This window comes from Babylonia areolata, chromosome 26 (assembly GCF_041734735.1).
Source record: "Babylonia areolata isolate BAREFJ2019XMU chromosome 26, ASM4173473v1, whole genome shotgun sequence".
Classification (NCBI taxonomy): Eukaryota; Metazoa; Mollusca; class Gastropoda; order Neogastropoda; family Buccinidae; genus Babylonia; species Babylonia areolata.
Window position 1 is genome coordinate 11,203,220 of NC_134901.1, and position 15,664 is coordinate 11,218,883.

The following is a 15,664-nucleotide window of genomic DNA, read 5'->3' on the forward strand; positions in this document are numbered from 1 at the left end:
GTGTGTGTGTGTGTGTGTGTGTGTGACACCATGCTAAAGTCGCATCCAGTGATTCTTAGCTATACACAAAAAGGAGGAGTTTGTATTATACTCCATGTTTGGTGTTAAATATACTTACCATGTCAAACTGATGCAAACTAGGCCTATTGGTTTGCTCTGCTTGGCCAAATTTCGCGCAGCTAACAGTGAAAAGACGGGCCCACCCGCTCTCAGCCAATCAAACGCCTCTAAAAACTATAAGCGCTTAATCATCCCTTTGGCCAAGGCTCTCCACGCCATCTTGTCAGGTTTACGCTCTGTCTCGTCTTACGCTTTTTTCGGCTGTTCAGCGTATCCTTTTGGCCTTATTTTGTTGCATGCGGCTTGTGTTTATTGTATTCTTACATTCTGTGTACTCGATTCGACTCGGCACCCTCGATTCGTTCGATTTTTTCTGCCTCTAAGTCGATCCTGTCTTTCCTTTCTCTGTTGGGGGTCGGATTTTCGCTGGGTGCCTAAGCGCGGGTTCCATGCCTCGTGTGCCATACCACGAAGGCAGGGGATCATGATGCTGGGATTGAGACTCGGTAAGAGACTCTCCCAGGCCCGGAGCTCATGATTCCTCCCGATACGGACCGCGGCGATGCGTCGTTAGACGCTGATCGCGGAGGCGACTTTCGTACCAGTAAAACGGTCATGAAGGGGACCGGGGGGAAAGAGGTACGAGCGTCGCCTCCCGAGGTGTCCCAGCGCGAGGCAGGGAGAAGGGTGAATGGCAAGTCATCTCCGTGCTGTGGGGACTCGCAGCTAGCAAGGCCATGGCCGGTCGGCTTGGACGGACCTAAGGTGGTTTATTCCTCTGCCACTGATTCAGCACATGCTGCCTTGACAGGCGGCGTGGTATATGGAGGGGCCCTGGTGGCCGGTCTCTTCAATGGCATAGAACCCTGGAGCCCATGAGAGGTGTGGGCCAAATATGAGGCCACCTCCCTGTTTGTCTCTGCCCTGTGGCTGACAAAATGGGGCGGGAACTGGCCGAAGAGGGAGTGCTGCTGTGCTGGGATGGACCGCAGGGCAGCCCTCTCCTCCACAGGAATGTTAGAGAGGCTGAAAATGGCATCACGCCGCGCTAGCACAGTATTGAAGTGAAGGCTGGTAGCTGTGCAGTTAGGGTCAAAATTATGAAGATTGGGATTTTTATAGATATCGCATTTTTGAAGTCTTATCTTTGCTGTCAGTAAGTATCTTTGCACAAAACACCCTGGAACTGTAGTATTTTCAATGTTTTCAAGTGCATGCTTGTCAAAACCATGTGGAAAAATACTGCACTCTTTTCCCCTATTTCAGTTGCATGCTGAATGCAACGAAGACGGGGAAAATCCGGTCTGCGAAGTCATAAATAGAAATAAGCAGTGAACAGGCATTAATCGTCTCCCCTAGACCTTCTGAATCAAGACAACGTATGAATGTAGTCGGTTTTCAACGGTTTTACTGGCTACCCTCCGTAAGTTGCGACTTCAGCTGGGTCCCATCGATTCTTCGAATTTAACCAAGTTTCCGACTCAAAGTTAAAAAAAAAAAATTCTACTGAAAGTTCAGGCTTTCTGTGGAATGTTTTAATTTATGTTGGTTCATTCTGGGGTGTGTGTGACTCGCGAAAATTCATCAAAGGACCTATGTGTTCATAAAATCGATGCAATGTGAAGTGAACAAATATGGCGTCTTCGAAAACATCATCTGCAAAGTGACTCGCAGCAATTCTCAACGAATCCCAACGGTTAGGTTGTGAAGTGAAAGCAAGACCTGTTGCACACATGAATTGCAACTCTTATCTGAACATATACAGGCAATAGGCTTCTTGACACTTTCCTCGTTTGGCTACAAACAGCTATGAATGTAGGTTACCCTTCACACACTGGCAGCATCACTGTAACTGCGGATCTAAATGTTGTCTTTCCTTTGAGCATCACTTTTGATTTTCAAACAATCAGTGTGTTGTTGTATTATGTATAATACTTGTTTCAGACACTTTGCTTAATAGGTTTAGCACTATACATGTAATTTGGTCACAGCAAAACCAGATAACTGACCGGCAAACCCTTTAACTTAAAATGTTTTGAAGACAAATGTAAAAATTTGCAGCCAGAGACAACTGAATGGAAATATGTGTTCATGCATGTACTGTGATGCTAACTGAACATTCTGAGGCACATAGATCTACCAGCACTTTCTTCAAATGGCTAGATTAGTCTTGAAATCAGGTCACTGCGTGCACTGAGTACATTACGGTGACTACTGTTCTGAACAGCATGTTTGTTTATCGCACTACCTGTGACCATTCACACAAATACTGTGCTGCACAAGATCTGTATTAGTCAAATTCACTAACACTGATTACCTGGAATCTAACTGAATTTGTTTTGTTTAAAGTCTATCACCTGCACATCAGGAGATGGATTTAATCTGTAATTAGGTCACAGCAAGATGTGATGGCCTTGACCAGCAAATCCATAATTAGGCCTGGAAGATTATCTCTAGTGCCTGAACAACAACATATACTTTATTAGGTTGTGGTAACTGCGTATAATCATGCTACTGTAAATACCGAAACAGATATTTTATAATGTGGGAAATGCAGTAAGACCACTCTCGTTTCAAATCATATTTGCTATGGTACTAAAAAGCACAAAAAATGGATGTTTAACACAGTCCTCAGAAGTTTAAAAACTTGTAAATCTGCTTTTACCCATCAGCCAAGGCCCTGTTCTTCCAGACTGTGCTCTAATAACTGATTTTAACTCTAAACGACTGATCCAATAACACACTTACAAGATCAGATAAATGACTGCCTGGCACACTCTCATAACAAAAGTTATGAAAATTACCAGTCCAGTCACAGCACCAGACCGGTCACTGCATGCTTGCATCTACCTTTAGGACACCAGGCCATATCACAAAAATTGTAAAGGAGATCTGTAACAGAGACTTGTGGCTCTGAAAAAATGTTACGGTGGAGTTGTTTGGTGTTAATTTAGTCATCACTCTCACAAGACATCAAAGGGCAATGGAAAAGGAGGGATGATGAGAGTTTGGAGGTAGGGGTGGGGGACGGTTTCTTGAGATGAGAATCCCACATGCATATCATCGGATGTGTGGTTACTAGAGTCACAAAGTACATAATGTGCACTCTATGAAGCCAAATATACAATTCTGATAGTTTCAGCTTGACTGAAAAACTAAAACATCAGGCTGGTATCACAAAGTTACTGAAAAACCCTTCTCGGCTGGTTGGGTTGTCTCTTTCGAACTGGGCAATGTTTAGTCTTTGTGACAATACCTGCCATATGTACACAGTGATGTGCACTTTAAATTGGTCTTGCAGCATCTGCACCTTGCTCTGCATACCACTGTGCAGGAGCAGTGAATCAGTTCACATCATGTTTCTTGAGCTTTTGTAGAATGGTCCACAAAGGTCTTTCCCTCTCCTTTTTGCAATCCCCACCATTCCACCTCCAGATGTGAGCACTCTCTCGGATAAACTGCTCTCTGTGTGTGCCATTCAAGAGCTGCTGATGAGGGTGTAGTATTTTCCAATGTTTTCTTTTCTTTAGCAAGAAGAGGCTGTCTGACCATGCTTACAACACACAGATTGCTCAGACAATCAAACTACTCAATGATGTACTCAGGGAATTTAGACTGGTTATCCATCATCATCAAGAAAGCATCAGTAGTTTGCTTACACAATTTATGTGTTCCATGCTTTTCTTTTGCTTCTGCCAACAAGCAAAGCCATTATTTATGCGCGGTTCCTGCTGAACAACAACAAAATCAAAAGTGACAAAGGGAAGGGAGGGGGGCAGTTAACAGTACTGATATGAATCTGATACATATATTTTATCACCATCTGATACTAGTGTTTTCGAACACATGTTGTGTGCTGCAAATGAAACTATCTTTAACACCCCTGTCCGTCTTTATTTCATTGTTTTAAAATCATTATTCAGATCTGTCAAAGTTTCAAACTTCCTCTATGTTTGTCGTGACTTTCCGGCTTTACTAACTTGTAACGAAAATGTCCAAAAGCAAATTCTGGTGAAATATTTTCGGCAGTCACTCCGGGCAAGCCCATTTCTTTTGACAATTTGTAACTGGCGGATCAAACATGCATTTGCACTCCAAACATCCAGATTTTCTTGTGTTCAGGAGTGTGCAGATTTTCCCATGGCCCTATGTGTGTATTTATGTGTGTGTATATGTGTGTGTGTGTGTGTGTGTGTGTGTGCGTGCACCACTGAAAAAAAACTATGAGATAGATCAATTCTGTTTTTCTATCTTAATCTTTAATTTTTAAACTTTTAGAAGGTATACAAAAGTAAAAAATTATAAATTGCGACTTTAGCGGGGTTTTCGCGTGGTGCGTCACATTATGTATATATATATATATATATATATATATATATGTATGTATGTATGTATGTATGTATATCACACACACACACACACAAACACAAAAGAAAGACATCAAACCACACATGATTTTGACATATGTTTCTCTCAAACATCAAACACACACACACACACACACACGGTATACCAAATGTTTGTGCTTGTTCCAAGCAGAGAAGCTCTGCACATACCCTTGAACTCAGCAGCAGCGGTGGATTCCGATTTCACACAGGCCCCGATCATCACACCATGTTCCCAGCTCTTGGCTTCAAATACCAAAGGCACACCTAAACACACACAAACAAGTACAGTCAGAAACAATAAACAGTCCTAAATAAACAGGCAGTATACAAGGTGCTCATGTACACACACAGCACATCCCCTCAATATCTCAAAAATCCTTGACTAAGGAGCGCTTATTCTGTCTAAGATGAAACTCCAAAATATCTCTGCAGACGCAAACCAAGGCTGAACCTTTTCAAATAATTTTCATTTGTTATCATGTATGACACATGTACTGGTTCATATTCTTCTACCTATTGTCAAAAATTGTGGAAATAAATCAATCAAGAAAAAAATGTATAAATTTTTCGTTGAGAAATGGAGTAATGTGTCAGAGAACATATCACAACTAGAAGAAATGCCTGTGCCATGCTTATAAATGTGAACTACATGAATATATTCACTAACATCTTCAGCACTGCGAACAGAAGGGCACTTTTACATTCTTAATATATACTAATAATGATATCTATATGGCGCTGAATCTTGTGCAGAGACAAATCAAAGCGCCAATTAAAGAACAGCCATTTTTACATTTTTCCTCAGAGCACCTACCAAATATTCTCTGTACGCATCATTTTCACTGTGCCTGGACATGGAAGAGGTCGGAGGGTAAAGGGCATGGACAGTGGTGGGGGTGGGTGTCAGTGGGGGTGGAGGGCAGGAAGTTAACCACAACTTCACCTTTAGGCCTGCGTCCTCCGAAGATGATGGCGCTGACGGGCACACCATCGGGGTCCTCCCATTTCTCGTGAATCATGGGGCACTGGGAGGCCGGGCAGGTGAAGCGGGCGTTGGGGTGAGACGTGACAACGTTGGATTTGCCCTTGCAGCACTCCTGGTTCAGCCAGGTGGTGATGTGTGTGTTCTGAAAATGAGGAGTCAGTATTATACTCCTTGTCCAGTTAAATATACTTACCATGTCAGACTGATGCAATCTAGGCCTATTGGCTTGCTCTGTTTGGTCAAATTCGTGGCTAAATCAGTAATAAGATGTCCCGCTACTAGTCCGCCATCTGCTAGCCAATCAAATGCTATTTCCGGCCGGAACTGATAACTAGTTCCAATGAACAGCAAAGAAAGCCTCATATGAACCATGGCAAGAACCATGGGGGCAGATGGGGCAGACATTCAAGTTTGACATGGCAAGTATATTTAACCAAACAGGGAGTAATACAAACTCCATATTCTGTTGTCATTTCCTGTACCATGTTAAACTGATGCAGTATTGAAAGCAACAGGGCAAAGGCAACACCTGTTGGTTCACAAGTGGGCCCTTGGAACCATCTGCCCTGACCATACAGAAAATCCCTGAGACAGAAATTGTTGAAGCGATTCTCAGAATGGCAGAGGTAGGCTTTCAGAGTGAGCCCAGAAACCCTGACGAGAAAAGGTGCCAGCAGCAATGTCTTTGTTTTAATCATCCTAAATGTAAATGAGAAGACATGTCTGAGAGGAATATCTACTAAGAGAGCTATCACAGGAGTATTAGAGGCACCTAACTGGACGAAGGTGCTATCTTCATCCTCCTTTGATAAAATATCAGACAAGGCCCTGATCCTCAGCACAGGAGAGGGCACCTCTGGGTCTTGGTACTTAGCCAGAAGCTCTGAAAAGAAACGGTTTGTGATAGAACTATCCCTTTGTGGAATGTGAAAGGTGAAAACCAGCTTTTATTTCGGGCAGTGGCCAGCAAAGGAAGACTGAGCATATCAGGGGGAATCAATTCCAAGGGCTGGAACAGTGCTTTTCTAATGAAATTTAGCACAAGGAACAAGTCCCACAAGGAACTCGCCAAGGGTTAAAAGGTTGCTGGAAAAGCCTCTTCTGGAGAGTACTCTGGGAAGGGATGCTGCTTCAGAGGTATAAACACCTGAAACAGAACTGTCTCAGCAGATGTGGTTTGACCTTGAATTCCAGAGGAATATGAGCCAGATCCAACAGGTCTGGGTACCAAGGCTGGGCCAGGAACTAGGGTGTGATTAGAAGAGCTGTGGATGTTCCAACCTAGCTCTCCAAATCACCTTGGACAGGACCTGAGGTAGGGCGCAAGCGAACAAATTCTCCAAAGCAAAGAGAAAGCAACCAGTGACCCCGCTTCCAGGTCTGAGACAGTGAGACATACATGTAAAGTCTCAGTAGAACTTCATCTCAAAGGTCACAAGCACAGTACCCACACACCCTGAGGGGTGGCCTATTTAAGGATCACACTGTCTGAAGGACACTCCCTGACTTCTGAGGGCATCTGCCAAAAGGCTGGCCTTGCCTGCTATGTGACTCATGGACAGAGCAACGCCCCTGTAGTGACACCAATGGAGGGGGGCCTGGGTACACAGATAATCACCCAGGGACCCCCCTCCCCACAACGTTTTTTCGGTTGTTGTTCACATAATGCACTGCTGTTAAACTAGAACCACAAAAAAAGAGACACATATAACCATGATTCATTGTGACAACTCCAAGTGATAACAATATAGATGTGATTGTCCAATCCTTCAGTCAAATCGGTTTTCTTTCTTTTTTTTTTTTTTAATAAAAAAAACTCAGTGAAGTCAAACCCAAGAACTGTTTCATTTCAAACACATTTTTATCTGTCCATGCTTACAGTCTGGAGTACTTTTTTCTTCTCTGTACCTGTTGGAGTGTCTGCTGTGCATACAAATTGGTTTCCTCAACAAATTTCTTATTTAGATTATCATCTACAATAAGAGAAAAAAAAGTCAATGCAGTCTGTGCTGTGTGGGTCTTTCTTCAGTCCAATGTCACCAGTAAAAATGTAAATAACAGGCTGAATGTTGCTTGCTGGCCCTACATTGATCAACTCAAACACAGCAAGGCCACACCCCATTGGCCCAACTTCTCTCCCCTCTCGGACCCTCTGTCCAGTTCCCCTCACCCCGTTTCTACCTCTACACTTTCCCTGCCAAAATGTTGCTCCCACTGCTCCTGCCTCAGTCAGCGACACTCAGTCATGTGGAGTCTGCTATGTACAGCGCCATTCACTGATCATCGATCTTGCAAATCTCTTCATCACTCCCTTTATTTTCTGTCAAAACATCCGATAAAAGTTAATCACTGTCTTCTAGTTGACACTTCAATTCTTTCTGAGCATCAACTAAAGAAAGCAGATTTGGTCATTTTGGTGCAGCTCGATTGCAGAGCTTTAGCAGTGTCGCCATTTTGCTGAGTGTGTCATGAGCGAGTCAAAACACAGCAAGTAACCCAACCAAATCGTTTAAATGAAGGACTATCTCATGATGTAGACAGAGTTTCTAGGTGTCGATAAAATCTATGAAGAATCCCCAAGCCAATGCTACCAGTGTTTTTGTCAACGAACTCAATACAAACCGAAAAGTCTACATATTAAAGTGAAGAGTTATCTCGTCACTATGGCAGCGAAGCGTACACAGCTGTGCCGAGTTATCTCGCCTTGGCGCTGAAAAAGCGTCAGTGAGCCAGCCACCCTCAAACATGTCACCTGTCATTTAAAAAAGCGTCAGTAACCCAGCCACCCTCAAACATGTCACCTGTCCTTTAAAAAAGCGTCAGTCACCAAGCAAACCTCAAACATGTCACCTGTCCTTTAAAAAAGCGTCAGTCACCAAGCAACCTCAAACACGTCACCTGTCCTTTAAAAAAGCATCAGTCACCAAGCAAAACCTCAAACATGTCACCTGTCCTTTAAAAAAGCATCAGTCACCAAGCAAACCTCAAACATGTCACCTGTCCTTTAAAAAAGCGTCAGTCACCAAGCAAACCTCAAACATGTCACCTGTCCTTTAAAAAAGCGTCAGTCACCAAGCAAACCTCAAACATGTCACCTGTCCTTTAAAAAAGCGTCAGTAACCCAGCCACCCTCAAACATGTCACCTGTCCTTTAAAAAAATGTCAGTCACCAAGCAAACCTCAAACATGTCACCTGTCCTTTAAAAAAGCGTCAGTAACCCAGCCACCCTCAAACATGTCACCTGTCCTTTAAAAAAGCGTCAGTAACCTAGCCACCCTCAAACATGTCACCTGTCATTCAAAAAAAGTGTCAGTCACCAACTTTGTCAAAATTCAAGCAAACTGGACTCTGAAAAGTGCAAAATGCATGGCAGGAAGTGCCGAAAACGAGGCTGTGAATCTCGCGAGAGTCTCGTTTATGTAAACAACAATGGCTGCGTCCATAGTAAGCATGTGTTTAGACGACAATACCGGGCGGTTACGGTGTTACACTGCAAGCCGATTGGGCAAGTTAGGGGTATAAGGGTTAATGTCACCTGTCATTTAAAAAAAAATCATCCTTCACCCTGCTCTTCCTTCAGTACACCCACTCACATCAGGGACCTCATCCTCCAGTCCCTCCCAGTAGTACCCGCCATCGGCCGTCATTGCCACGTTGGTGAAGATGGAGTTCTTGGAGAAGGACCTCATGGCATTGGGGTTGGTCTTCATGTTGGTGCCAGGGGCAACGCCAAAGAAGCCAGCCTCTGGGTTGATGGCGCGCAGCTCGCCCTGATCGTTGAAGCGCATCCAGGCAATGTCATCCCCTGGGGCAGGACACAAAGGGGTCAGCATGCCATCCTCTCTCTCTCTACTGACGCTGGGCCATCCTCACTCTCTCTACTCACTCTCTCTACTGACATGAGCTGGGCCATCCTCACTCTCTCTACTGACATGAGCTGGGCCATCCTCTCTCTCTCTCTACTGACATCAGCATGCCATCCTCACTCTCTCTACTGACATGAGCATGCCATCCTCACTCTCTCTACTGACATCAGCATGTCATCCTCACTCTCTCTACTGACATGAACATGCCATCCTCACTCTCTACTGACATCAGCATGCCATCCTCACACTCACTACAGACATCGGCATGCCATCCTCACTCTCTCTACAGACATCAGCATGCCCTCCTCACTCTCTCTACTGACATCAGCATGCCATCCTCACTCTTCTGACATCAGCATGCCATCCTCACTCTCTCTACTGACATCAGCGTGCCATCCTCACTCTCTCTGACATGAGCATGCCATCCTCACTCTCTCTACTGACATCAGCATGTCATCCTCACTCTCTCTACTGACATCAGCATGTCATCCTCACTCTCTCTACTGACATGAGCATGCCATCCTCACTCTCTCTACTGACATCAGCATGCCATCCTCACTCTCTCTACTGACATCAGCATGCCATCCTCACTCTCTCTACTGACATCAGCATGCCATCCTCACTCTCTCTACTGACATCAGCATGCCCTCCTCACTCTCTCTACTGACATCAGCATGCCATCCTCACTCTCTCTACAGACATCAGCATGCCCTCCTCACTCTTCTGACATCAGCATGCCATCCTCACTCTCCCTACAGACATCAGCATGCCCTCCTCACTCTCTCTACTGACATCAGCTTGCCCTCCTCACTCTCTCTACTGACATCAGCATGCCATCCTCACTCTCCCTACAGACATCAGCATGCCATCCTCACTCTATGCCCTCCTCACTCTCTCTACTGACATCAGCATGCCCTCCTCACTCTCTCTACTGACATCAGCTTGCCCTCCTCACTCTTCTGACATCAGCATGCCATCCTCACTCTCCCTACAGACATCAGCATGCCATCCTCACTCTCTCTACTGACATCAGCATGCCATCCTCACTCTCTCTACTGACATCAGCATGCCCTCCTCTCTCTCTACTGACATCAGCATGCCATCCTCACTCTCTCTACTGACATCAGCATGCCATCCTCACTCGCTACAGACATCGGCATGCTATCCTCACTCTACTGACATCAACTGGGCTATCCTCACTCTCTCTACAGACATCAGCATGCCTTCCTCACTCTCTCTACAGACATCAGCTGGGCCATCCTCACTCTCTCTACAGACATCAGCATGCCATCTTCAATCTCTCAACTGACATCAGCTTTGCTATCCTCTCTCTACTGACATCAGCATGCCATCCTCACTCTCTCTACAGACATCAGCATGCCATCCTCACTCTCTCTACAGACATCAGCATGCTATCCTCACTCTCTCTACAGACATCAGCATGCCATCCTCACTCTCTCTACAGACATCAGCATGCCATCCTCACACTCACTACAGACATCGGCATGCCATCCTCACTCTCTCTACAGACATCAGCATGCCCTCCTCACTCTCTCTACTGACATCAGCATGCCCTCCTCACTCTCTCTACTGACATCAGCATGCCCTCCTCACTCTCTCTACTGACATCAGCATGCCCTCCTCACTCTTCTGACATCAGCATGCCATCCTCACTCTCTCTACTGACATCAGCATGCCATCCTCACTCTCTCTACTGACATCAGCATGCCATCCTCACTCTCTCTTCTGACATCAGCATGCCATCCTCACTCTCCCTACAGACATCAGCATGCCATCCTCACTCTCTCTACTGACATCAGCATGCCATCCTCACTCTATGCCCTCCTCACTCTCTCTACTGACATCAGCATGCCCTCCTCTCTCTCTACTGACATCAGCATGCCATCCTCACTCACTACAGACATCGGCATGCTATCCTCACTCTACTGACATCAACTGGGCCATCCTCACTCTCTGTACTGACATCAGCATGCCATCCTCACTCGCTACAGACATCGGCATGCTATCCTCACTCTACTGACATCAACTGGGCTATCCTCACTCTCTCTACAGACATCAGCTGGGCCATCCTCACTCTCTCTACAGACATCAGCTGGGCCATCCTCACTCTCTCTACAGACATCAGCATGCCATCTTCAATCTCTCAACTGACATCAGCTTTGCTATCCTCTCTCTACTGACATCAGCATGCCATCCTCACTCTCTCTACAGACATCAGCATGCCATCCTCACTCTCTCTACAGACATCAGCATGCTATCCTCACTCTCTCTACAGACATCAGCATGCTATCCTCACTCTCTCTACCGTCCTTTTGTGAAGGACCTTTGAAAGAAACTTTTGGAAGAATGGAACCTCATTGCAAGGGGAAAAATCTGCCAAGGAAAAAAAAAATCCTAGCCCAGATAGTCAGGACAGCAGTTGCCTCCTCTGCTGTTCTGATGGTCATAGACACGACCAACTATCATACAGATTATCAAGCACACAATCAACAACTGTAATTCTTTTCTCACAGATTGCCCCCTAATCTTCTTCTATGAATTCAAAAAACTTCAAAACAATGCTGTCAGTCTTGAATCTAAGTGTCTCATGAACTGACCACATTTCTCCTCACCTCCAGTTCTCTGCACTGGCTCCCTGTTGACTTTCTTTCTGATCTTATCAGTCTTACACTCCCTAAAAACTCTCCCCCTCTTCCTAAGACTGTTACCTTCTGAAAATTCCTCAATCTATTAATACAAGAACCTATGATGAATGCTCTTTCCTCTTTGCCACTCCTCATGTCTGAAACAAACTTCCACATTGTATCTGTTCATCTGACTCTATCTCTACTTTCTGCCCTTCACAAAAAAAAACTCATCTTTTCATGTACACTTTGCATGTATGAGGTATGAGAGTGGATAAAAAGAAGAAGGGCGGAGAGGTGACAGAGGGGGGAAACAGAGGGGGAGAGAGGGGGGATGCCAGAGAGAGAGAGAGTGGCCCAGTCATTCTAGTAATTTGTAACTTCTTTCATTTCTTTCATGTTAAGTGCCCTCAGCTTTTAGACAGAAAGGGCACAACACAAAAGTACTTTATGATTATCATTATTATCATTTTATACAAAAATAATTTCTTCCTTATCATTTCATTTTTGGAATGTTCAGCTCTGAATAAAATATGAAGCACCTCAGATTTACACCACATCAGTATGGGTGACAAGACATTGAACAGAATTCCTCCTCACAAACCACACACACAACTTCTTGTTGTTATTCCTTTTTTCCCTTTCTTGTGTCTGTTAATCCTTTCAGAACTATGACAATAAATGAAGTCAAGTCGAGTCACACATGCATACACACAGACTGGACTCACCGATACACTTCACTGTATAGCCGGGCAGCGTGGGTTGGGTCATGGCCAGGTTGGTTTTGCCACAAGCACTGGGGAATGCCGCCGTGATGAACATCTCTGGCTTGTTGGGCCGTACCACTCCAGAGATCTGTCACCACACACACCCCATGGGAAAACAACCTCCTGGATTTATGGGCTTGTTTACTAGTCACACACACCTACACTCCACGCAGTCAACACATTCAGTTCACATCTGATGCAAGTCCAGAGACCTGCATTATAAAGCTGCATTTGTTGAATGGTAAGGGTCCACTGGTTTATAAAAAATCCCCAGACTTTTCCAGACCCTGAAGGACAAAACATATCCCCCTACCCTACCCCACCCCTCAAACCAAACAAGACTTTTCCAGACCCTGAAGGACAAAACATATCCCCCTACCCTACCCTACCCCACTCCCTCAACTAAACAAGACTTTTCCAGTCCAGGAAATGCTTTTTTTTTCTTCTTTTTTTTTAGTGGGGGTGCGGGGGATGGGGGTGAAGACTTTTCCAGACTTCCCATGACTATATAAACCCTGATCAACTTCATAAATAAAAGTTCAGCTGGGTACTCACCAGCATGTGCTCAGCCATCCACCCCTCATCACGAGCAATGACACTGGCAATTCGCAGAGCAAAGCACTTCTTGCCCAACAGGGAGTTGCCGCCGTAACCACTGCCGTACGACTTGATCTTGCGCTCATGGGGGAAGTGGGTGATCATCACCTTTTCCGGGTTGCAGGGCCAGTGGTTCTTCACACGGCCTGGGGAACATACCATACAACATTCTCTTTAACCCTTTCGACGGCTCAGGCGCCAATAGGCGACTCCCCAGTTGAACGCCTCAGGCACCGATCAGTGACATGTACACTTGAGTTACCAACCTCGCTCGTTCTTCTTTTCATGAAACCACACAAGTTCGAAATGTTCACCACGTTTCCAGAACGTCTATTCTACATTTGAGTTGCAAGTTGACAAACGTTGTTGAATATTTCTGAATTTATTTAAAAGATTTCTCCAGTCACAGCATGGCCGGCACTTCACAACAAACGAAAGGGTGTTTACAACCACCACAGAGGCATTGCAAATGAATTTAGACAATAATTCGCCCGCTGGAGTGCTGATTGCTGACAGTGACAGTGGAGAAGAATTTGCCAGAATGGTCGAGAATGAGTGTGTGGTGGTGGTGTTTTCCCTAATGGAATTGCTGATGATTGTGTCTCTCTGTGTGTGAATATGTGTGTGTGTGTGTGTGTGTGTGTGTGTGTGTGTGTGTGTGTATTCTTCTCATCTCTGCACATGGGTGAGTGCACGTTTTATTACACTATGTTATGTCTATGTTTCCAGTTGTATTTCCCAGTCTGTGTTTTCATTTTTCGCTTGAAATGGTGTATTTTATGTTTAACTTTAAAACTAAGAATATGTGCAAACTACTCAAAAGTACATACTTTTTCATTTTCATCAACTGATTTCGAAATTCAGTCAATGTGTTCATACAAATAATATGCTTATCATGATTTGCTTCTTTGCCCTTTAAAATGAGCTATGAATGAAGAAGATTCAATGAGTAAAAGCGAAGTTATGGCAGGTTAAAGTGGGTTGGTGGTGACACAGTTTTCCCTTTCCTGCACAGCTGGTTTAGACAGAAGTGTACTGCTGCTCAGCTGGTTTATCGAGTCAGCTAGCTCTGCATCTCTGGCGATAAAGGGTAATGTTTCCGTTTTTATTGCTGAAGGGTAAAATCAGGGCTAAAAAACTGTAAATATGGATCCCATAAAATATGGAGAGAAAAAAACACACCAAAAAAAAAAACAACCAAAAAAGCACCTGGAAAAAGAAAATTATGCGTAAGTATATAAAGTCATATTCATACAAATAATCATGCCTCCGACACTGACCATTCCGTCAATTTTTGACAGAGGTTTTAAAAGTCTAACCTGAACATGTATGATTATATCTAATTCTCTAAATCATATATATATTAACATGTACACAAAACAAAAAAATAGCCAACAAGCACCTCACACATCATAGCAGTGCAAAAAACAATACAACACAGTAAGTGTGCCCATTTATCAAGTCCAGAAAAAGACCAAACAAACAAACAAAAAAGCCAAAGCTTTCCAAAAACAAACAAAAATCAAGATGAATAGACCAACAAGGCAGAAAATAAGAAAAGAAGATCAGACAGATAGGAAAGGAAAAAAATAAAAACAGAAACAAAGAGAGCAACAGATAAGAGGAATCTTGCACAGAAACTTAACATTTTGGCCGCTGATGTTGCCTTTTGGCACCCGCTAGGGAGGCCACCGATGTCGCCAAAAGGCAACTCGATCCGGGTAGCTCATTCACAAACCTACCACTCTTATTTTGGGGAGGTTTGAAAGGCCCTATTTTATGCATGTGACTAGGGGAATCTCCTATCGACTGACACCACCTTAACAGTATTTCTGCAAGTTTTTGAGTGGATTCATTATAGTTTAATCTTCAACTTCGATCTTTTCACTTTCCAAAATGGCTGCATCGACAAGCAGACAACGCTACTTCACAACTGAGCAAGTTATTGAGCAACTGGGACTGCAGCCAGGCCAGCAAAATGAAGATTCGGGCAAAAAATTGCTGTATTATGATGAAGAAGTTTCACCGTCTGAGGAGGAGAGTGATAATGGCGGTGACTGGGCACCAAGCCAAGTACCAAGTCGCGAGTGTACAGAGTGTAGCCAGATGAGTGGAGCACATGTTCCTGCTACGGCCACCACATCAGCAGCTGTGAGTGACAGTGATAGTGAAGGGGAAGAGTGTGTTGCTCAAGTCGCAGCGTCTGTGTCACGTCGAAGACCAACAACACAGCATGACCGTGAGTCAAGCTTGACTACACCCCAACGACTAGGGGGGGGGGGGGGGGGGGGGGGGGGGGCGTTCTACCAAGCCCAGATTTGTTTCAGTGGGTGTTGTACCACATGGATGATCCCT

General features: G+C 44.5%; 1 protein-coding gene across 2 annotated transcripts in view; it reads right to left on the reverse strand.

Annotated features, from left to right (window-relative positions):
* The window catches only part of LOC143300131 (phosphoenolpyruvate carboxykinase [GTP]-like), a 33,176-nt gene that overhangs the window by 5,021 nt on the left and 12,491 nt on the right, over positions 1 to 15,664 (reverse strand). For both annotated transcript variants that reach the window (XM_076613666.1, XM_076613665.1), the window contains exons 6-10: positions 13,268 to 13,455; positions 12,674 to 12,800; positions 9,028 to 9,239; positions 5,392 to 5,575; positions 4,617 to 4,712 (exon numbers count right to left, since the gene is read on the reverse strand). In XM_076613666.1, the coding sequence (XP_076469781.1) occupies positions 4,617 to 4,712; positions 5,392 to 5,575; positions 9,028 to 9,239; positions 12,674 to 12,800; positions 13,268 to 13,455 (807 nt within the window). The remainder of the gene's footprint in view (positions 1 to 4,616; positions 4,713 to 5,391; positions 5,576 to 9,027; positions 9,240 to 12,673; positions 12,801 to 13,267; positions 13,456 to 15,664) is intronic.